The following is a 21,415-nucleotide window of genomic DNA, read 5'->3' on the forward strand; positions in this document are numbered from 1 at the left end:
TCTCCCACACCAGTCATCTTTGTGTGTTATCTCTGTGTGTATTTGTGTGTTACCTTTGTGTGTATGTGTGTGTGTGTGTTGTCCAGAGGTCAACATCTGGTGTCTTTCTTGGCTGTTCTTCACTTTATCTTCACTTTATCATCTGAAGCAGGGTCTTTCACTGAGTCTGACACTCACTGGTTGGCTGAACTGGCTGGTTTTGTGTCCTGTGTCACTGTCTCCCCTTCCCCTTCCCTGACACACCTAGGTTTTTGTTTTTTTGGTTTTTTTTTGGACAGGGTCCCTATCATATACATATAGCTCTGGCTGTCCTGAAACTCACTCTGTAGACCAGGCTGGCCTTGACTCACAGAGATCCTCCTGCCTCTGCCTCCTAAGTTCTGGGACTAAAGGTGTGCACCAACATGTCTGGCTCATGCCTGGTCTTTTCACGTGGGTGCTGAGGATCCAGATTCAGATCCTCATATTTGGGTGAGCACTTTATCTACTAAACCCTTTCTTCAGCTCCGCAACTGCACTTTAACAAGCACCCTGGGTGACTTAGTTTGAGGAACGTTTTTGCCAGGGAACCCACATGGCACCTGGAATGTAGCAGGAAATCACAGTCCTGGGCTCTAGGTTCCTGCTCCACGCTGCTGTTTCTTGTGAACCTCTCTGGGCCTCCGTGTTCTTGGCACCAAGGATATGACAGCAGCCCTGATTGGCGGGACTGCGCGAAGGTTCTGTAAGACACAATCACTAAAACCAACAAGGCGTGTGGCATTAAAGAATGCTCACCTGGCCAGACAACAGCGGTGCATGCCTTTAATCCCAGCTCTCAGAAAGCAGAGACAGATGAATCTCTCTGAGTTCAGGGCCAACTTGGGTCTACACAGCAAGTTCTAGGTCATCCAAGGTTAAACAGAGGAACCCTGTCTAGAAAAACACTTTCTGAATTCTGGATAGTGCCCTGAGCTACAAATCCACTGACTTGTGCACGCTAGGCAAATGCTTTACCACTATGCTAAGCTCCCTTGTTTTGTTTTTGCCTGTTTACATTTTTTAAGTTTTAAGTTATGTTTATTTAGTTAGTGTGTGTGTGTGTGTGTGTGTGTGTGCAGGTCAGAGGACAACTTACAGGGTCTTTCTGTGTTGTAGCTCAACCTGAACTTCCATGTACCTAGGAAGAGGCACCCTCCTGTTCCCGCCTCAGGGAGACCCTTGCTACTATTTCTCCTTCCAGCTTCTCAGGCGAAACCCAATCACTGCCCTGATTGGCTTAAAGAATTCGCGACTCCACCCCCACACCCCATCCGGATGGGGGCGGAGCCTTCAAACTTCATCTAGCTATCTCTGCCCCTAAAGACCGAAGAGCTTTAGGGCTATTTTGCCACCTGCTGTTCACCTCAGGAACTGCATGAACTCAACAGAGTGGAAATGTATAATATTAACTCTTTAACAAAGGATTCCATGCACAGTTCTTGCCCTCACTTAGCATCGGAGATTTACATGGAATCCACAAATAAAACCAAAGTGTTACAGGTGTTGTGATAGCAGTAAAAACAACAATAAAATTCATATAAACATATAAACAATGCTGTCATTTACTGACGGCACTACACACTGTGCCAAGCATCTGTCTTGTCAAATCAGGGTGCTGTAGGCTGCAAAGGAGGAAAGCTGATGTGTCTGTGACTGGTGCTGAGTGAGAAAAGAAATAGAGCCTTTCTTGAGAAGAGTCAGGAGCAGTTCAGGGCCCCTAAGCTTTGCACCATGGAGCAGGTCCCTGGTACCTGCAGAGGAGCCAAGCAGGAGGTGACCTTTTGTGTCTTGACTAAAATGGTCACCTAAGCATGGAGGCCCAGTCAGGAACAGGGCAGGCTCCCTTAGGAGAGGCCAGGGTGTAGACATGGCTCTGTGCCTGACCCCCCTGGTAACTACCGTGCCTTCCTCAGGACTCTGCTCCAGCAGCTGCAGAAACTACAGACTCTGGTCACCAGCAAGATCTCCAGACCTTGTAAGATGGCGGCCACCCAGACGGGCACTTGCCTCATGGTAGGTGCTACTCCCTAGCACCAGGTCACAGTGGGTAGCTCCTCTGGAGGCCTGCTCTCTAGGAGAGTCTCAAGGGGCCATTGATGCCCCTGAATCTAGTGGAGGGCTTCCACAGCCGCAGGGAGTGTGGTGACAGGGAGTCTCTGAGAGCCCCCAGTGGACACCTAGGACAGGCCCAGCCTCTGTTTGGCCCTCTTCCATCAGTCTGACTCCTGCCAATGAACACATCACAGGTTGCCTCTGAAATCCCAAGGGCAGGGCCTCACTGGAGCTCCCAGGGACCCTTAGCTCCTTCTTTTCAACTTTCTGGGGCTCAAACTGAGCATGTGGTGAGAGGAGATGTCCCCTACCCTAGTCACATCTGCAACCCACCCTTTCCCCTTCCCATTTCTTCCTTTCCTGACTTCTCTCCCTGTGGGTGAGAATCACATAGAACCCTCCCTCCTCTCTCCGGCACTGCCTTTCATGTTCCCTGGGTTCAGTCTAGGGTAATATGGGCAAGAGACTTCACTTGGAGGAAGCAGCGGGCTCTAGAGAGCTTTCTTGGGAAAGTGCTAAGCCTTTTGCAGCCAGTGGTTGGGGGAGGAGCAGTCTTGTAGGCCCGCCCTGCCTCAGATCTGATGACTGCTCTGCCTACTACTAGGTGGCAGCCTTGTGCTTCGTTCTGGTGCTGGGCTCCCTCGGGCCCTGCCTTCCTGCATTCTCTTCCATCCCCAAGACTGTGAAGGAAGACCCCATTGCAGCTGACAGCGTCTACACAGTCAGTCAGAGTGAGTACCTCTCAAATTCTGGGTGGAGTCAGGTACAAGAGAAAAGCCATGCCATGTGCACTTTAATATCCCAGCGGTCAGGAGGCAGAGGCAGGAGGATCTGTCTGAGTTCAAGGCTAGCCTGGTCTACTTGGGGAATTCCAGGTCATCCAGGGCAGCATAGTGAAACCCTGTCTTAAAAAAGTTTGGAGCCCTGGAGAGAAGGCTCAGTGGTTTGATTCCTAACTCCAGTCCCTGGGAACCCAGTACCTCTTCTGGCCTTTGAAGGCACCAAGCACACAAGCCATGCACAGATACACAAACAGGCAAAATATTCATATACATTTTTAAAAATTAAGAATAAATATTTTTCAAAGATTGAGGTTGGAAGCCAGGCAGTAGTGGTGCACACCTTTAATCCTAGCACTTGGGAGGCAGAGGTAGGTGGATCTCTGAGTTCAAGGCCAGCCTGAACAACAGACCAAGCTCTAGGTCAGCCAAGGCTACACAGAGAAATCCTGTCTCCAAACAAACCAACAAATAAATAATATTGGGGTTGGCATTATCTCACTTCACACTTTAATTTTGCAGATATAATACTGACCCACAGTGAGGGTCTATGACGTTTAATGTCAGTGGTAGATTTGGGACTAGACTCTAAATCTACCTCTCTGAGATTCTTTGGTGTGACTTGGAGGAGGCAGCCTTCAAGAACAGTGGAGTGTTGTAGGTCCACCCTCTGTGTATGAGGATGGCAGTGGTTATGACAGATTGGCAAAGCACCTTTTGTATTTTAGCACTGGGACAGCAAATAAGTGTCCATCTTCAGTCATTTCTAATGTGATAGAAACTGCCAGACACACAGAGTTAAGAAAGATTCTGATCCCAGCACTTGGGAGGCAGAGACAGGTAGATCTCAGTGAATTCAAGGCCAGCCTGGTCTACAGAGTTCCAGGACTGCTACACAGAGAAACCCTGTCTCGAAAAGACAAAAGACAAAAAAGAAAGATTCTGAGGCACACAGAACCCACAGCGAGGTGTTGGGACTCCGCAGAACGCCTCCCCTGGTGAGAGCCGCAGTTGTGCTGAGCTCCACCCCAGTGGGGTAGTACGTGGCCCGGCGCAGCGGGCACTGCTATTTGCTAGTTGTGTGACCCAGGGTGTGTATCTTAGATCCTTTAGATGGTGATTTCTGGACCCCAGAAGCTGCTGCCCTTACATGTACATGTATACTAAGTGAGCATGCGCCATGCCTTCTGGCCGAGCTCCTGAAATGGGGAAAGACAGGTCCAGAAAAGCAAGGCGAGAGTCAGTACAGACAAAGAACCACTTCAGGCCACTTCAGGCAGGCCAGAAGCAGGAATCTGACCAACAGAGAAGAAAGAGGAAGCAGATAAGAGGTCAGAGAGAGGGGAGAGCAAAACACTGAGGGCCTGGGAGGAGGGAGGGAGCTGGAAGGAGGACTAAGTGAAGAGGGATTGGAAGCCACTCTGGGAAGGCTGAGACTGGGGGTGAGGGTCTCTAGGCTGTAGAAGTCACAGTAGAGAAGGGAACAGGAGCGGGGCTGAAAGATATAACCAGGGAGGGGAAGGCAGGCATGGATGATCCTCTGAAGGAGTGCCGCGCAGGGCAGGGCAGAGGGCGCGTCTGAGGAAGGAGGTGGCTCTTTGAGCAGACTGGTTTCCGGACTGCAGCTTCACACAATGCCAGGGGCCGCCTCTTCCACAGACTCCCACAGATTAGTCCCTTCAAGGGAAGCCGTGAGGCAGCCAGCAGACCCTGGAGCCAGAAATCAGACTTGCAGGGGCACTTGATGGTGAGCCCTGGGCTCGGCGGCCGGCCTTAAAACACCTCACTTTCAAGGTTTTGTATAAGACTTAATTTGCTGTGAGCTGTATAATGCCTGGCACAGGTGTCCAACAAACAGCCATTTTCCTCCCCTTGACTTCTCCGAAGAGTGAACTTGCCTAGAACTAAAAAGAAAAGTTTTCCCTAAGTCTCCCAAGAAGTAAGTGGCATAGTAGAATTAGAACCCAGTTCTCAGAGGATCCTTAAGTTGTAGGCCTGTGATCTCAGAGAGTGCAAGCTTAAAGATCACTCCGGCTACAAAATGAATTAATGGCCAGCCTGAACAACTCAGTGAGACCCTGTCCCAATATGAAGTTGAGAGAAAGAGAGGCTAGTGTGGGAGGATGGGCAAGCCGGTTCTATATCCTGGAGGTAGAGTATCAACGGCCCTAGCATGCATGAAGCTCTGGGTTTGATCCTTAGTACCACAAGTGGGGGGGGGGGAATCTCAGTTTTCAGTAAGCCAATCAGTACTGTCTTTCTCAGAGTGCGACTTTTTTTGAGCTCGTGATTTTACTAAGCACAGTTTCAATCCCTTACTCTGTATTGCTCATTGAATCCTTGAATCTCCATGAGCATGATTCTATTATCCCCATTTTACAGATCAACAAACTGATGCTCAGTAAGATCAGAGGGGAGTGTGTGTGACTAGCCTGAGCTCACACAGCCGGGGATCCTTAGGACCAGAATTCAGAGTTAGCCTGTAAGATTCAGAGCCTGTGCTCTGCATGTTTGAGGAGCACCCGTGACTCACCTTGTCCATTTTCCCAGTGCCCTCTCGAAGCCTACTGTTCTATGATGATGGGACAGGTTCATGGGAAGATGGCCGAGGTGCCCTACTGCCTGTGGAGCCCCCAGAAGGCTGGGAGCTCAAACCCGGGGGGCCAGTAGAACCGAGGCCCCAGGACCACCTCCGACATGACTCTGTGGACAGCACCCATGAGACCACCAAGTATTTGAGCGAGACCTGGCCAGAGGACGCTAATGACAATGGCACCAGCCCCAACTTCTCCCACCCCAAGGAGTGGTTCCATGACAGGTGAGCAGGACAGGGTCCCAGGCTGCACCACCCCACCTGGAGACTCGGGAGACTCGTCTTCCCAGAACAGGGGAGGGGCATCTTCCTGGGGGCGGGGCATTTTCCCAGGGGAGGGTCGTCCTCTGGGGGAGAGTTCCCTGGTCTAGACCGAGTTCAAATCTGGGTGATGGGCATCTCAGAGTAGATTCATACATGGATCCTTCTCTCCTCAGGGATCTGGGCCCCAACACCACCATCAAAGTCTCCTAGGCCTCTCCGAGACCCAGGACACAGGACGGACACACTGGCACCCAGAAGAGGCGTTCTCTTGCTCACTGACCCAGATCCAGCTCCCACCCCTGCCCTGGGGCCCTCTGCCCTAGGAGAGAGGGTCTTTCTTCTCCCTAGCCATCCAGTCCCTGTTGTGACTGGGGTCCCTCTATGTCCCCGGACATTTGGACAGCTCCCCTGGCCACTCTCTTCCTCTTCTTCCCATCTGTTCTTCTCCAAAAAACCACTCACTGGGCCACTCTTGCTTCCTTTCCCATAGTGACAAACACGACCACTGTTTCTGGCCCCTCATACACACACACACACACACACACACACACACAAACACATGAACACATGCACACACAATCACACCCCCACCTCCTACTGTACAGAGACCAAGAACAGAAATTGTTTGTAAATAATGAACCTTATTTTTTATTATTGCCAATCCCCTAAGATATTGTATTTTACAAATCTCCCTCCTGTCACCTCTCCCTTATTTTGTATTTTATGAAGTTAGCGCGGGCTTTGCTTCCCCTTGGCCTGGGACAGAGGGACACCCCACCCTCTCCTGGTTTCCCCATGCCGCTGCCCAAGTTGCTGGGCCTTTTGAATTGCCAAACTGCTCCCCCCACCAGCTCAGCACATGCTTTAAGAAAGCAAAATTAAAAAAAAAAAAAAGATTCAGCATCAATCCCGACTTCGCGCGTTCTTTGTGAGGGCCCGGGAGTGAGAAGAAGAAGCTTATTTTCTATTTCTGTGCAGTGGGGGGAAGGGTGCCTGGGGAAAGACCTGTCTGTCTGAAGACAGTCCAGCCAGTCAATGAATTTGGACTGGATAACTCAAATCCAATACCAAAAACTACATTTTAAAAAAAAGCCAGGCAGTGGTGGCTCAGGCCTTTAATCCCGGCACTTGGGAAGTAGAGGCAAGTGTTTCTCTGTGAATCCGAGGCAAGCCTAGTCTGCAAATCCAGTTCCAAGACAACCAGGACTGTTGTTACAAAGAGAAACCCTGTCAAAAAAAAAAAAAAAAGTCGATGTAGTATTGTACACCTGTAATCTCAACAGACAGGAGAACCTCTTGGAAACTCAGCTCACAGGTCAACAGAGACAAGAGAGATCCTACCTCAAAATACAAAAGGCAAAGGGCATGGTGGTGCAGGCTTTTAATGCCAGCACTGTGGAGGCAGAGGCAGGTGGACCTCTGAGTTCAAGGCCAGACTAGTCTGTAGTGAGTTCAAAGTTCAAGGCTACATAGTGAGACTCTATCTTTTGTTTTGGTTTTTGGTTTTTCAAGACAGGGTTTCTCTGTACTTTTGGTGCCTGTCCTGGAACTCTCTCTGTAGACTAGATTGTCCTTGAACTCACAGAGATCCACCTGTCTCTGCCTCCCGAGTGCTGGGATTAAAGGTGTGCACCACCACCGCCAGTTGGAGACTGTCTTAAAAAAGAAAAGAAAAAGTCAGAAGGCAGGAACACTCTAAAAGTTGTCCTATGACCTCCACGTGTACAACATGAGTGCAAGCACACAAGCACATGCAACAAAAGGAGAAAAAGAAGAAAGAGAAGAAAAGGAAGCAGGAGAAGAAGGAGGAGGAAGCAGGGAGGTAGAACATGTAAATCTGTAAACCTAAGGCTGAAGAAAAAGGGCTCCCAGCATCCAGGTGATGCTAGAGGCTTCAGCATCAATCTACAGACAGTGAAACACCAGGTAAGACCATAGTAAGGAGGAGGAAGAGTGAAGAAAGAGATTGAGACAGAATGAGGAAAAGGGACAGAAACAACAGAAGAAACCTTTACCAGTGGCGAAGCAGGCCCTCAATCCCAGACAGAGGTAGAGACAGGCAGATAACTAAACTCAAGGCCAGAGTAGTCTACAGAGTGAGCTCCAGGATAAACAGGGCTACACAGAGAAACCCTGCCTGAGAGAGAGGAGAGAGAGAGAGAGAGAGAGAGAGAGAACTTTAAGACAGGGTGGATGGCTAGATTGTTAACTCACAGAGGTGCGAAACAGAAGTGAGGAGGTCCCAGCACCCTTGGGAGGATCTCTGGGAGGAGTGAGGTGGAGGTGAGAATGGGCGGGTTGGAAGTGATCGGCATATCCCTAGGGGGCTACCCAGGCAAGGTCTGGGCTGTTTTTCACACCAAAGGAGAATGACCTTAATTCTTTCTAGAAGACACACAGAGAAAGAAGACTGAGGGTGACATTAGGGTAACAGCAGTGGCAGAGGGGAGTCAGGGAGCCAGGGAAGTCAGGGGAGGGGTTCACTTGTACCAAGAGGACCTGAGTAAGAAGGGGCAAGTGTTCTATAGAATTGAAGGGAGAAGGAAAGTGACCTACACCCCCGAAAGAAAGTTTTTGGTTCTGTGTTTGTTTGTTGTTTTGAGATGGAGTCTTACTTGCTGCAAAAGCCAGGTTGGCCTCAAACTCACCAATAGTTGTCTGTCTCTGCCTCCTGAGTGCCAGATTAGAGTGTGTGTCACCGCACTTGGCCAAAAAGGGCATTTTACAGATGAGAACAGCAGCAACCGCAAACCAGTGTTCTAGGCTGGAGAGGGGTTCAACATTAAAGAGTGTGCCCCAAGTTTGGTTTACATACACACAGAGAGAGAGAGAGACAGAGACAGAGACAGAGAGAGAACACCAAGGTTCAAAGAGATGAAACCATTTCAGAGCCATTTGCACACCAAAGCTGCTTTGTGAACACAGGTCTTCTAGCTCCACCACAGCCCCTGAGCCCCTTCCCGCCCCCCTTCCTCCTCTATGACCATACAAGAAACTTGACTCCCAGGGTTTCCTGAGGCCCATGGCTCTCAAGTAGCTTCTCATGCAGGTCTATCCAAAATGTTTCCCCAGCCTGTGTTAGGATGTAGGGTCACCATAGACTGTGCCTCCTGGCGGGGGAGGGGGGAGCATGTCCCTGTCCATAAGGGAGTGTATCCCCAGCAATAGAGCAATAGTTTCATGTTTTGTTGTCAGTCCTGGCAGCCTGCTTTGACACAGCCTGTGACAGTTTTGACAGTGCCAGTTATCCTGCCTCAGTGGCCACAACAAACCCTTTGTTATAGCTAGAAACCAAAACTCTGAAAACAAGTAAGTAGCCGAGGGTGAAGCCATGAGCAGAGATGAGCCAAGCAAGAGTCCAGACCCAGGAGGCTAGACCAGCTCAGGAACCATCTGACCAAAATGAACACCTGTCTGATGTAAGTAGCAAATACTCTGTGTCTCTCTGGGAGTGGAGGAGATAGGCCAAGACACTTGGTTCCAAATGAGTCCAAGAAGCTTGGTCATCAGAGTGTGCTCTCTCCCTATTCTACTTAATGTCTCCACCCCAGTGAGCTCATCTATAAAATGGTACCCACCCTCCGAAAGCTGTTTGAGAAGTCCGGGAAAATGCTTAGTGACACAGCCATTATGCTGCAGACATCAGTAACTGTTTTCTAAGTACGGCGGTAATGGGTGGGCTGGGGCCAGAGGAGTAAGATGCCACGGCAAAAGGCTGCAGAAGGTGGTGAGGCTGTCAGGAGGAGGGCTTCATTTTTCTCCTCTTGGGAAGGAAGTCAAGACCTAGCTTAAAGATAAGGCAGCCAGCAGCTAGCCTTGAGAAGTGAGGTGTGTGTGGATGATGGAATGAAACCCACTTTAAAAGTGCTAAGTGGGGGAGAGCTCTGCAGGAAAGAGCCAAACAAAACCCCACCTGGGAAGCCAGCAGCTAGGCAGTTGGTGAGTGAAGAGCAGACCCAGCCAGCACTACCGTAATTCACGGTGTAGGAGGCTACTCTGGGCCAGGTTGCTTTAAAATCAAAGGTCAGAGTCCTAGAAGGGTGGACTGGAGGGCAGCTGGGGTGTGGGTTGGGGCTCCCATCCCCCAGCAGCAGGATTTCTTTGTAACTCGGCTTTGGGGGAAAAAGCTCCTTTGTGGCCAAGGAAGTTTGATCCAAAGGGGGCTTGCTGTGCCACTAAGATGTGGGGAGCAAAATGACAGCAGGCCTTTGGAAATTTACTAAGGGAAGGGAGGGTTGCCACAGCAGCACAGCGGGGGCGGGAGGGGGGGAGCACGAAAGCTGGTACCAGAGGCCTGGACTTCAAATGCCCTGCCACTCACCATGAGCTATTTTGAGCAACTAAATCACTGAATGTCATTTCTGAATCCTTCTCTACAGCGTGAAGGAAGCGATAATACCTGCCGCTCAGGGATGTGCTTAGGGACAAAGGCGGTTGCTACTGTGAGGGTGTGCAGGGTTTGCCCGATGCAATCTGCTTGGGCCAGAAAGACAACATCTTCAGTAGAGCACCAAGAAGGAATGCATGGGGGCACGGCTCTGGAAATGTGCTTTCCTTATGAGAAACAGAGAAGAGAACACACCCTGAGCAATGGATAACCTAAGCAAAGGCATAGGACAGTACAGCCACAGATAGGACGGAGAGTATCAGAGGAGCCCAAAGCAGTCCATTTTCGACCTCTGTAAGTCAGGTCTCTCCCACTTTCCCACACTCATGGGCAATGGGAAAGAATGGCAGACTACACTAGACATCTTCACAGAGGACAAGGAAGGCTAGGAGGGAGCCATTCAGCTGGACCAGTTGAGGAGCTGTCTTGGAAAGAAAAGCTTTTAATGGAGCCTCAGAATTTAAAATCTGTAATGAGAAGGAACTCCAGGTGGATGGGACCGTCTAAAATGATGCTCTGAAGAACTAATAACAGTTACAGAATAAGATGCATCAGAGGAAATGGATGGATGGGATTGGATGGTGGGATATGGACCTTGAATGCCAGGCTGGAGTATAGGCAAAAGACTGTCATTAAACACTGCATAGAGAAGGGATCTGTGGTCATAGGTCAACTTCAGAAAGATAAAGTCTGGGTCACAAATAGACATTAGATCTGAGGACTCATCCAGCTTCCTGCAATGGTACAGTTGGCGAACACCCCCAAGCCCAAGAGAAGATGGTGTAAAGACAGACATGAAGTTAAGATGTCAAGGCAACCTAAGAGGGACTCCATGGAAGTCTCTAGTTTCTTTTTGGTTCCCTGTCTCCTCCTCTCTCCTAACAGCTTCTATCCTAGAAGATGCTGATTTAGCTTCCTGGGATACCCCAAATCCAGAACGTAGAGGACTTCCAGAAGGTCCAGCATCCCAGGGTTGGGAGTTATGGCTTTATTCACAACCCAGCTTGGTCCAGCTTAAATAAGCCCTGGTCCTGAGAGCTCTAGGCCTGGAGATGGTGTTCCCACATTTGCAAGATGTACCTATAGATTGATGTAAGCCATATGTTTCCCGTGCCCCTTCCTCAAATCTAACTTGAACCCTAAACTCCCACAGCGTGGACAGGGTTAAAGCTGCTTCGTGTCACCGCCTCTGTCCGCCCCCAGCTCCCCCCCCCCCCCCAACCTGCCTACAGCAGCAACGAATGCCAAGGCCGGAAAACGCGGGACAGAAGGAGCGGTGTGCATCACTGCGGCTGAGTGACAGGTGGAGCGATGATTGGCAGGTGGTACCAGTGCCAGGGTAGGGGCGCAGAGGTGGGCCAGGGCAGCGTCCCACACTCTGGTCTCGAGACCCCAGTGAGGTTGGTGGCCGCGGCCCGCTGAAATGGGCTCGCTTTCCCGGGGTCCCGGGCCGGTTAAGCAGCTCTAGGCGACGCCCTCCCCTCGGACCCCACGGCTTACAGGGTGTCACTAAGGTGAAACTCTGGTGCAGGCAGCGGCAGCTACAAGGCTCCGGCTGGGCTCGTCCTAGGGGTCCGGTCGTACGGGGTTCGCTCCGGCAGCACCCCACGCAGCAGCATCGCGACCCTTCCAAGGACACAATCTCCCCCGGTCTCAGAACCATCTCCGCCGGCCTTTCTCAGGCGCTGCGTCCTGCAGCTCCGGGACCCTGTCGTCTGGGCTCAGCGTTGCGACGGACGTGCAAGATTCGGCTCCTCTTTGCCTTGCTCCCTGCCTGGAGCCCCCGTAAGGGGAGCGCTCGAGACTCTGAACTTTGGTGGGATTCCCGCCAGGCCTCGGGAGCACGGGCGCGGACAGCCGAAGGATGGCCGAGGGGCCAGGGGGAGGAGGACCGCGCGGGGACAGGGCCGCCGGCAGCCGTGCTATGGAGGAGGAGGTGGTGAGGCGGCGCTGCCGGCGCGGTGAGGAGGCCGAGGTCTTTCAACCCTGGCCCGAGGGTACCCGAAGTGTGGCTGCAGGAACCCTGGTGGAAGAGCGATTTCGCCAGATGCACCTCCGAAAGCAAGTGTCTTACAGGTAAGGAGGATGGGGACCGAGGGGACACTGCGCGGGGACCACCCCTCACTGCGCTATCAGCGTTCACGACGCGCCCACCTGCCGCTTGCCTGGTCCTGCGGTAGGGGCTGGGATTCAGAAAAGCAGTAAGAATGCCTTGCTTTCCCGGGCTGTGAAATGTGAAAGCTCTATTCATTCAGCATCTATTTGTTGAGTGACAGTTGTGTGTCTCTGAAAGCCCACAGAGATGTGGTCCTTACAGACCTGTGTGTGCTGGGCAGAGGAGTGAGATGTCTTCTGGCCTTTCTTCCAGGAGAATCAGGCACAGCAGCCTCCTCCTCTGTGCCCTCCTGTGGGCTGCCCCTGTGCTAAGCACAAGCTGGTGGGCAGGAGGTGCCTCCTGCCATAACAGCTGGAAACCTACTGCCCAGAAATGGAGAAGAGCATTGCCACCGAGTCCCTCTAACACAGCATATCTAACACTAGCATCTGCAGTAGCAGAACCCACCCCCATTGTCCATTTAGCATCTTAATTATGCTATCAACTGCCCACTTCTTTGATCCTGCCACCTCTGTTCAAAGGGTCCCCTGGCAGAAACAGCTGGAGGCCGTTATAATGCCCTGGGGTGAGATGTCTGTGTGAGAGAGGGCTATTCTTCACAACAAGGGTGGGGCCCAAGTGGAGGGAGGAGATGGACAGTCTTCAATTTCCACTTCACCTCATGGATGCTTCCCCCATCAAGCCCTTGGCACAGAGTGGCATTCTTTGGAGAGCCCAGTAGAGATATCCCAATGTGTATTTGCATCCCTTAAAGCCATTAGCCTGATGGGAGAAGACAAGTCTACTGGCAACGGCAAGGGGCTTGGGCATGTCTGACAGTGACCTGGTTCTCTTCAAACCTTCTGGGAAGAAAGAGCATAAAATTGGTTCAGCCCTGAGAGCTGAAAGGGCCTTAATGGCTATGAAGCCATTAGGCCTCCATCACCTAAAGGATGGAGAGGGAACTTAACCACCATCCTGCAATGGGATGGATACTCAGAGAAAATGGAAAAAAGTTGGATTCCCAAGGGCCCTACCTTCACTCTGAGAATCATGAGCATGCTTGACTCCGTTACCAAGGTCTTCCAGAGCCCTGCTAAGAAGAAAGTATCTGCCAGGGCTTCTGGCTAAGATAGAGGAGTTCCTGAAAGTACCCCTGCAGGAAGAGCAGAGTGTGTGGAATCCTGGAAAAAATACTGATTTGGGAGTCAGGAGATCTGGTCAAAGACATACAAGCTTGACTGTCTTAGCTCTGTACAAAAAGCACCACATCAGGATTTTCTCTAGATCCAAGTCAGGGAAATGTAGCATCCCTACTAGAAAGGAGGCCAGGGTCAGGTAGAAGCTTGGAGAATAGTGAACAGAACATCCTTAAAGGGTTGACATAGAAGACGCTGTGTGCCCATGAACACACATAGGGGGTGGTGAGGCAGCTGTAAGGACCAAAACTCCCCCATGTAGACACTCTTCCACAGGCCAGCATGGAGGTCCCTGGCCATCAAGGATACATAGAACCAAGTTAAGTCTCTTATTCTGTAGCTCATACCAGGGCAGGACAGATCATTACATGCCGAGGTCAGCCAGGGGTCTAATCTTAGCACTAGAGCTGAGCAAGGCATTAAGGCAAGGACGGCCCCTGGGTAGAGGTCTGGAAGGAGGAAGCAGCTTCGGGGCCCTTTAAGTCTTCAGAGGAGACTACAAAGAGGAGGCAGAGGCAGCAGAGGAACAGCCATGTGGGAAGTCTTGAGAGGCCAGCTAACCCAGGCTGCTGTTCCAGGGTTCTCAGGAGCTGGGGCCCACTGTGGTGGCCCTTTTCACATTCTCTGCCGGCCACAGTTCCAAAAAACTCTGGCTCACAGCTAAACCTCCAGTCCTGCTGTGAGGAGTTGCTAAGAAAAGCGGTTGAAAGCCCTTCACCGAGAGAAAAGGCTTTCAGGCAGAAATGCGGGGACATAAAAATACGAGGGCAAGAGACGGGGTGCAAGCGGAAGCAGGACAGAGGCCTGGCTGCTTCTGACGCAAGAGAGGACCACAGGGGCTTTCAGCAGGCTTCTAGGGAGGAGGGGCCTGCTGAGAAGTAGTTCTCACAGTTGCCACAGGCTGGAAAACAGAGCCCATTAGAATTGGAGTGGGGTAGGCCCTTGTTTGGGTTAAAAGTGACCTGGTTTTCAACAAATCCCCATCAAAAGGAGCAGGCCCAAATGTAGAGTCTCACATCTCCCATCCACATCTGGACAGGAGAGAAGATATCCCCAACACCGGTTAGGGTTGGGCTGGAGAGACTTGGAGTGGTGACTCCAACTGAGGAAGCAGAAAGGTGTGAGGGATGCTGGGTTTGTTGTTTGCGGGCCATCTCTAATGTTACTCCCACCTCTAGTGTCATGCCCAGTAGTTACCAAACCAATTACCTGGTATGTCTTTTTAAATGAATTTTTTTTAATATATTTTTTTTAAATTTATGTGCACATGTGTGAACCTATACTCCAGTTGTGTAGAGGATCCTAAAGAGGCCAGAAAAGGGGGTCAGATGTCCTGGAACTGGATTTACAGGTGGTTGCGAGCTGCCACACGTGCATTGGGAACTAAACCTGCCTCCTGTACAAGACCAGTACACGCTCTTAACTACTGAACCATTTCTCCAGTTCCCGAAAAAATATTTTTAAGGCTGAAGTTGTAGCTCAATGACAGAGTGCTTCCCGAGCATGTGTGGGAACCTAGGTTCAATTCTGGTAAGACATCAGGAAAAAATAAAACAATAGAATGGTTTCTTAGCTGGGTGGTGGTGGCACACGCCTTTAGTCCCAGGACTCGGGGAGGCAGAGGCAGGTGGATTTCTGTGAGTTTGAGGCCAGCCTGGTCTACAGAACAAGTGCCAGGACAGGTTCTAAAGCTACACAGAGAAGCCCTGTCGCAAACAAATAAAATAAAAATAAAGAATGATTTCTTCTTTTTTAATTGATATTTATTGAGCTCTACATTTTTCTCTGCTCCCCTCCCTGCCTCTCCCCTTCCCCCTTCAACCCTCTCCCAAGGTCCCCATGCTCCAAATTTACTCAGGAGATCTTGTCTTTTTCTACTTTCTACTTCCCATGTAGATTATATCTATGTAAGTCTCTCTTAGTGTCCTCATTGTTGTCTAAGTTCTCTGGGATTGTGGTTTGTAGGCTGGCTTTCTTTGCTTTTTGTTTAAAAACCACCTATGAGTGAGTACATGTGATAATTGTCTTTCTGTGTCTGGGTTACCTCACTCAAAATAATGTTTTCTAGCTCCATCCATTTTCCTGCAAAATTCAAGATGTCGTTATTTTTTTCTGCTGTGTAGTACTCCATTGTGTAAATGTACCACATTTTCCTTATCCATTCTTTGGTTCGGTCGAGGGGCATTTAGGTTATTTCCAGGTTCGGGCTATGACAAACAATGCTGCTATGAACATAGTTGAGCACATGTCCTTGTGGCACAATTGAGCATCCTTTGGATATATACCCAAAAGTGGTATCGCTGGATCTTGAGGAAGGTTGTTTCCTAATTTTCTGAGAAATCACCATACTGACATCCAAAGGGGCTGTACCAGCTTGCACTCCCACCAGCAATGCATAAGTGTTCCCTTTTCCCCACAACCTCTCCAGCATAAGTTGTCATCAGTATTTTGGATCTTAGCCATTCTTACAGGTATAAGATAGAGTTGTTTTGATTTGCATTTCTCTGATGACTAAGGATGTTGAACATTTTCTTAAGTGTCTTTTAGCCATTTTAGCTTCCTCTGTTGAGAGTTCTCTGTTTAGGTCTATACTCCATTTTTTTAAAATTTGATTATGTGATCTTTTGGTGTCCAATTTCTTGAGTTTTTTGTATATTTTGGAGATCAGACCTCTGTCTGATGTGGGGTTAGTGAAGATCTTTTCCCAAAAGAATGGTTTCTTAAACCCTACCCTTGGGCATCTTCCCCCAGGTCAACTGGGGTTAGAGTCTCAATCTGTAAACCTCTCCTGTAATTCTGATAGTTCAGCCAGTTTGAAAATCACTGGCCTTACCTATGGAGAAGTCAAAGAGAAAGATTATGGCTAAAAGAGTGAAGCGGAGATTATTTGCTGGGTGTGACAGGCAAGAGGAGTCCCTGTACATGCTGTCATGGCCCTGGACTTCCGGCCCTGCTCAGTCTTTTTCCTCAACAGAAGCAGGATCTTGTACAAGGCCAGACAGTAAATATTTTAGGCTTTGCAAGTCCTGAGTTCCCTGTCATGGCTACTCAGCCCTGACGTGGGGCAAAGGCAGCGTAGACAATGTGTGAACGAGTAAGCGTGCCTGGTTTCCTCTAAAGCTTTGCTTATAGACCCTGAACTTTACACTAAATATCATCTCGCAGTCACAAAATATTATTCTTTGGTTTCTTCCTGTTTCGAGAAATGGAAAACCATTTGTAGCTCTGTAGGACCCTATACAATCAGGCACTGGGCCAGATGAATCCCAGGAGCTATGGACTTGTTACTCCTGATCCAGTAGATGGGACCCCGCAAGCACAGGGTGACACTCTGCTGCATCCATTCACCTGAGCACAGAGACATAAGGTATGGCTTCTGCATTCCAAGAGAGATATGCACACTGGCTTAGGGGCTGCGAGTCCCAAGGGAAGCCAGCTCTGACCTTTCTGAGTTGTGAAGCTTTCACCTCTAACCCTGTTTCCTCAGATGGAAAATGGGAACAATGATACCCACTTTATAGTGCGGCTTGAAGGATGATGACACAGACTGCGGGCATACAGTCCCTGACTCTAGGTGAAGTAGTAAAAACGCCAGCTAGATCTTCCGTAGGGCTGGACGGGTTAGGGTGGTCCCGGAAGGATGGTGGAAGCGGACCCGGAGCAATGCTAGGTGGTGGGAACTGAGGACAGCAAAGCCAGCCGACGCTAAGAGCAGGAACTGAGCATTTCCCAGTCCCCATTGCCCCTTTATCCCTCCACCCTCCCAGGGCACAAGTGGACCAGCTGGCAGGGAGGGTGCCCCCTGTGACGAGCACACAGCCTCGGGGACACAGCTCCTCGAGGGAGGGGCACCCGATCCTACTCTCCCTGCTGCTATTTACCAGAAGCTAAAAATAGCCCTAGAGTGACAGGGAGATGGGGCCGATTTGTAATTTAAATAGCAACAGGATAAAGCAAGAAGCTTGCTAGAGATCACATTCTGTCCCGAATTAAAAATGCAAAAACCGGGGGCAGAGAGCTGAGCTGGAGCAGGGGGAGGGAGGGGACCGCTGGCAGAGGAAGCCGGAAGCCGGGGGTCCGTCCATTTTCCTTCCTTTGTCAGAGCCCAGGCCCTGACAGGAACTCCTTCCTCCAGTTGGGGGTTTGCGCAGAAGAGGGAGTGAAAGGCCAGGGCCCGCAGAGTCCAGAGGCGGGAATAGACTCATTCTAAGGCCTTTGAGTAGCAGTTGGCTGTTCAGAGAGGGTTTCATCAGACTTCGTTTTGGCATGAAGACTTTGGGATGTGTTCCCAGCAGCTCAAACGCCACATAGCACATACCATTGGGTATGTCCAAGGTGGCTAAGAGGTCGCTGCGGTTTTGAGGAGGTTCCCAGGGGTGCTGCGAAGACGTGAGGGCACTAGAAAGTCTCTAATTTTTTTCTGAGTTGGTCCATTTTTACAACAGGACATTCAGAAGAGCCTTAAGGGCCAGGGCCCAAGGACAAGGGTCAGTGCAGGCTGGGAAACCTCTCCAGTGGCATGAAAGGGAGTTTGGGGAAAAACTGGGAATAGATTCTAGGCTTTCAGGCTACAGATAATTGGGGAATGGGGTGTGCACAGCAGGCTTGGAGTTCCCTCAAGATCACTGACTCAATCTATGAAGCTTCAGAGAAATCAAGCAATTTCTTAAGACCACACAATGGGAAACTTAATCTGATCTGTCTCATTCCAAAGCCCCCAACCTTGTGGACTCCCCAGGACCCGCCTTTCATTTTCTCTTTGGACTCCATACTGAGTGCTGGCATCTGGGAAGGGTAGTGAGGGGAGTGGGCGCTGAAGGTTTTCTCTGCATTCCAAGCTTGTGACTCTACCAGGTTATAGGAGGATCATCATGTATCTGCCTGTCCTGCTCTAGGGGTTTGTAGAATCCAAACTGGGGACAAAAGGGAGTTTGTGTCTAGAGGCAGATCCTGCTGAACCGAAGAGAGAACCATCCGAACTCCCCTCTGGGACAGAGTCACAGCCTGACTTCCAAATGGTGATGGTCTGAAGAACTGCCTTTTTCTGCTAAGCTGCCCATGCTGGGGCTGTCTGCCTTGCCCCCCGTGGCTAGAGACCGACCTCTTTCGTGTCAGACTCCTTCTGTTCATAGCTTTCAGGAAGCCACCCAGGAGGAGCTTCTGGGGGAGCCTCTGTCACCAGCAGCACTGGGGTACATAGTCATTTTGAGGCTGTCATGGGCTGCAGACTAAGACCTTGTCACAGAGCTGAGGGTATAGTTTAGTGTGGTAGAGCACTGGCAAGTAAGAGGACCTAGGTTCAATCCCCATCCCTGGAACTGCAAAAATAAATACATAACTATAAAATAAAATAGAAAGGAATCTATTAACCCAATTAATTAACTCAAATCCAACTTAAGGTTAATGGGTAAGGCAGAGTCACACAGCAAGGGCTGGATGAGAGCTAAGTGACTCTGTCCTGGGTTCTTTCCACTTCCTCAGGTCTGTTGCTTGCGTTGGGGTATGAAGGATGAAGACTCCAGTTGACAAAATGGCAAGGACCACCATGCCAGCAAGACAAGCCTCCAGCAGCATAGACAGAATGAATTCAGGGGTTAGGTCCACAACTGAGAAAGCAGGAAAAAAGAGGGAAATTTTGTTTACTGAGCATCTACTACAAAAAGCATACCTTACATGATGTAAGCTGAAAGAATACCTCCACAGGGAAAGCCTGGGCCAGGAGGCAAGAAAGCAAGAACAATCGGGACACAAAGAGCCTGAAGGTCAGACCAAGGAGGCAGGTTTTGAGGGCAGAGGATGTCCAGGTCATGGGTTGAGTATTTGGTGGCCTGGTACATTTATTTCCCCAGCTCCCACTTGCTTATCCAGGCCACAGAAAGTAGAACACCTCACCCTCAGGGGCTTCAGCAAAGCCCAGAATAATTTCCTTACCCAGATTTCTCTTCCTGTGTGTACCTGGGTGGATTCTGAGGGGTCCCCAGCTCCCCAGTGCTGGCACAGGTCCTGTGAACTACCAAGAGCATCTTCCCCAGCCCTGTGCACCTGTCCCTCCCAGCCTTGTCCTCCCCACCATGGATAGCGGAGTTGGCAGCAGCAGCCTCAGCTTCCTAGGGCATGAGCCCAGAGTGGCCCTGGCTGAACAGTCATAGTTACCCTGCAGCTCAAAGCCTGACTTCCCCTCCAGGAGCTCCATTTCCTGCCTCTGCTGTCCAGATGGAAAACAAGCCCAGCCCCATTTCCTCTGTTTAACTGCTGCAGCTTCTTGCAGAATGCCTGGGAGAGGAAGGCTGGGCCCTGCCACAGCCTTCTTTTAGAATAGATCTTGGCCTGGTGGGTAAAATCTCCGATAGACCTCACCACAAAGAGTTCATCTTGAAGGACTCAGAGGTGACATGTTCCTGTTCAAGGGACAGCAATTGGAAGAACAGGTGCAGAGCCTGAGGTGCATTCAAACCTTAGGAAAGCAGTAAGATCATAGACCTGGGGTTAGAACCTTAGGAAAGCAGTAAGATCATAGACCTGGGGTTAGAGTTGGTTTTTTTTGTTGTTGTTGTTGTTGGTTTTGTTTGTTTGTTTGTTTGTTTTTCAGTTTTTTGAAACAGGGTTTCTCTGTATAGTCCTGGCTGTCCTGGAACTCGCTCTGTAGACCAGGTTGGCCTCAAACTCAAAGATCCACCTGCCTCTACCTCCCGAGTGCTGGGATTAAAGATGTGCACCACTACCACTGGCTAGATTATTTTTTGTCTGTGGGTTTGTTTTGATTTTACTTTTTTTTTTTTCTTGAGAGGTTTAGATTCTTAATCTCAATACAAGAAGATCTTAGACTACCAAGATTGGCAGGTCAGTGCCTCTGTTTTCCCATGTAAAAGGAGGAGAACAGGTCTGACAAGATGGTTCAGAGAGTGAAGGTGCTTGCTTTAAGCCTAATGCCATGAGTTTGATTTTCAGGACCCACATGCTGGAAGGAGAGAGCCAACTCTCACAAATAGTCCTCTGCCCTCCATACGTGTGGCACAAGTACACACATGAACATATACAAACACACATAAATAAAGGTAATTTGTGTGTGTTTTGTTGTTGGTGGTGGTTTTTTGTTTTTTGTTTGCTTGTTTGATTGATTGATTTTTTTTGAGACAGGGTTTCTCTGTGTAACAGCACTGACTGTCTTGGAACTCACTCTGTAGACCAGGCTGGCCTCAAACTCACAGAGATCTGCCAGCCTTTGCTTCTCCGATGCTGGGATTAATGGTGTGCCACCACCGACCAGCGTTGTTTTTAAGATCAGGTCTTATTATGTAGCTCTGGCTGGTGTGAAACTTGCTCTATAGAGAAGGCTGGCCCTCATAGAAATCTGCCTGCCTCAGCTTCCCAAGTGATAAAACTAAAAGCATGCACCACCATGCCCAGTTTCTTTTCTTTCTTTTTTTTTTAATTAAAAAAGAGGAAAATAAAAAGCTATATCTCATAGGGTCATTAAAGAATTCAATGAGATAATTATATATTAGTAAGATTTCTGGCACAGAAGTGCTTATTAGACTGAGCATTAATTATCCGAGGTGTCTGTTCGTCAGGTAAGTGACTGAAAGCTGCTCTGTTCTAGTCACAGGGGCACACGGTACAGAGCGCATAGAGGTCAGATAGACTGTCAGTGGACTCTGCAGCATGCATGCTTTGTGGAATTAACACTGTTTCTGCCCTCCAGAAATCCACAGTCACATACACAACTAAGGAACTAATTACAAAACAGCATGATTAAAGGATGCTCGAGAAAGGCTCAGTTTCCTCCCTTGGCAGCCTGAAGAATAGAGTGAGCCTTGGCCCCTTTTACTGTTTGCTAGGCCTTCACGGTAGCCTCAGCCTCCAGGCCAGTCTAGCCTCAGGATTTTTCCAGACCTTCCCGCATTCTCCTGCCTGCCAGTTCCTCAGCCGCAATGCCTCTTCCCTTTCTGTTCTATCTACAATGCTGTTCTCCAAAAGGTCACACGGTCCACTCTCTTGATTCATTTGGGTCTACTCTCAGATGTC

The 21,415-nt window shown here is 49.8% G+C and overlaps 2 protein-coding genes and 1 long non-coding RNA gene across 6 annotated transcripts in view; 2 read left to right on the top strand and 1 right to left on the bottom strand.

Annotated features, from left to right (window-relative positions):
- The window catches only part of Creb3l1 (cAMP responsive element binding protein 3 like 1), a 43,219-nt gene extending 36,942 nt beyond the window's left edge, over nucleotides 1–6,277 (top strand). The window contains 4 exon segments of the mRNA XM_048428413.3: nucleotides 1,935–2,034; nucleotides 2,678–2,804; nucleotides 5,403–5,670; nucleotides 5,883–6,277. Of these exon segments, the coding sequence (XP_048284370.1) occupies nucleotides 1,935–2,034; nucleotides 2,678–2,804; nucleotides 5,403–5,670; nucleotides 5,883–5,919 (532 nt within the window). The 3' untranslated portion in view covers nucleotides 5,920–6,277.
- A 141-nt stretch (nucleotides 6,278–6,418) lies between these two features.
- On the bottom strand, nucleotides 6,419–11,918 carry LOC146892625 (uncharacterized). Of its 2 annotated transcripts, none has more exons than XR_015739127.1 (2): nucleotides 11,597–11,918; nucleotides 6,419–6,936 (listed from the first exon to the last, which is right to left on the bottom strand). It is a non-coding gene; the product is annotated as an uncharacterized LOC146892625 (long non-coding RNA). The 2 variants fall into 2 exon arrangements; XR_015739128.1 differs by lacking the exon at nucleotides 11,597–11,918 and adding an exon at nucleotides 8,358–8,639.
- A 27-nt stretch (nucleotides 11,919–11,945) lies between these two features.
- Dgkz (diacylglycerol kinase zeta) overlaps nucleotides 11,946–21,415 on the top strand; it is a 41,943-nt gene continuing 32,473 nt past the window's right edge. For all 3 annotated transcript variants that reach the window (XM_048428334.3, XM_085696579.2, XM_048428335.3), the window contains exon 1: nucleotides 11,946–12,172. In XM_048428334.3, coding sequence (XP_048284291.2) covers nucleotides 11,961–12,172 — 212 coding nt within the window. In that variant the 5' untranslated portion in view covers nucleotides 11,946–11,960. The remainder of the gene's footprint in view (nucleotides 12,173–21,415) is intronic.

Source organism: Myodes glareolus, chromosome 10, assembly GCF_982192425.1.
Source record: "Myodes glareolus chromosome 10, mMyoGla1.1, whole genome shotgun sequence".
Lineage (NCBI taxonomy): Eukaryota > Metazoa > Chordata > Mammalia > Rodentia > Cricetidae > Myodes > Myodes glareolus.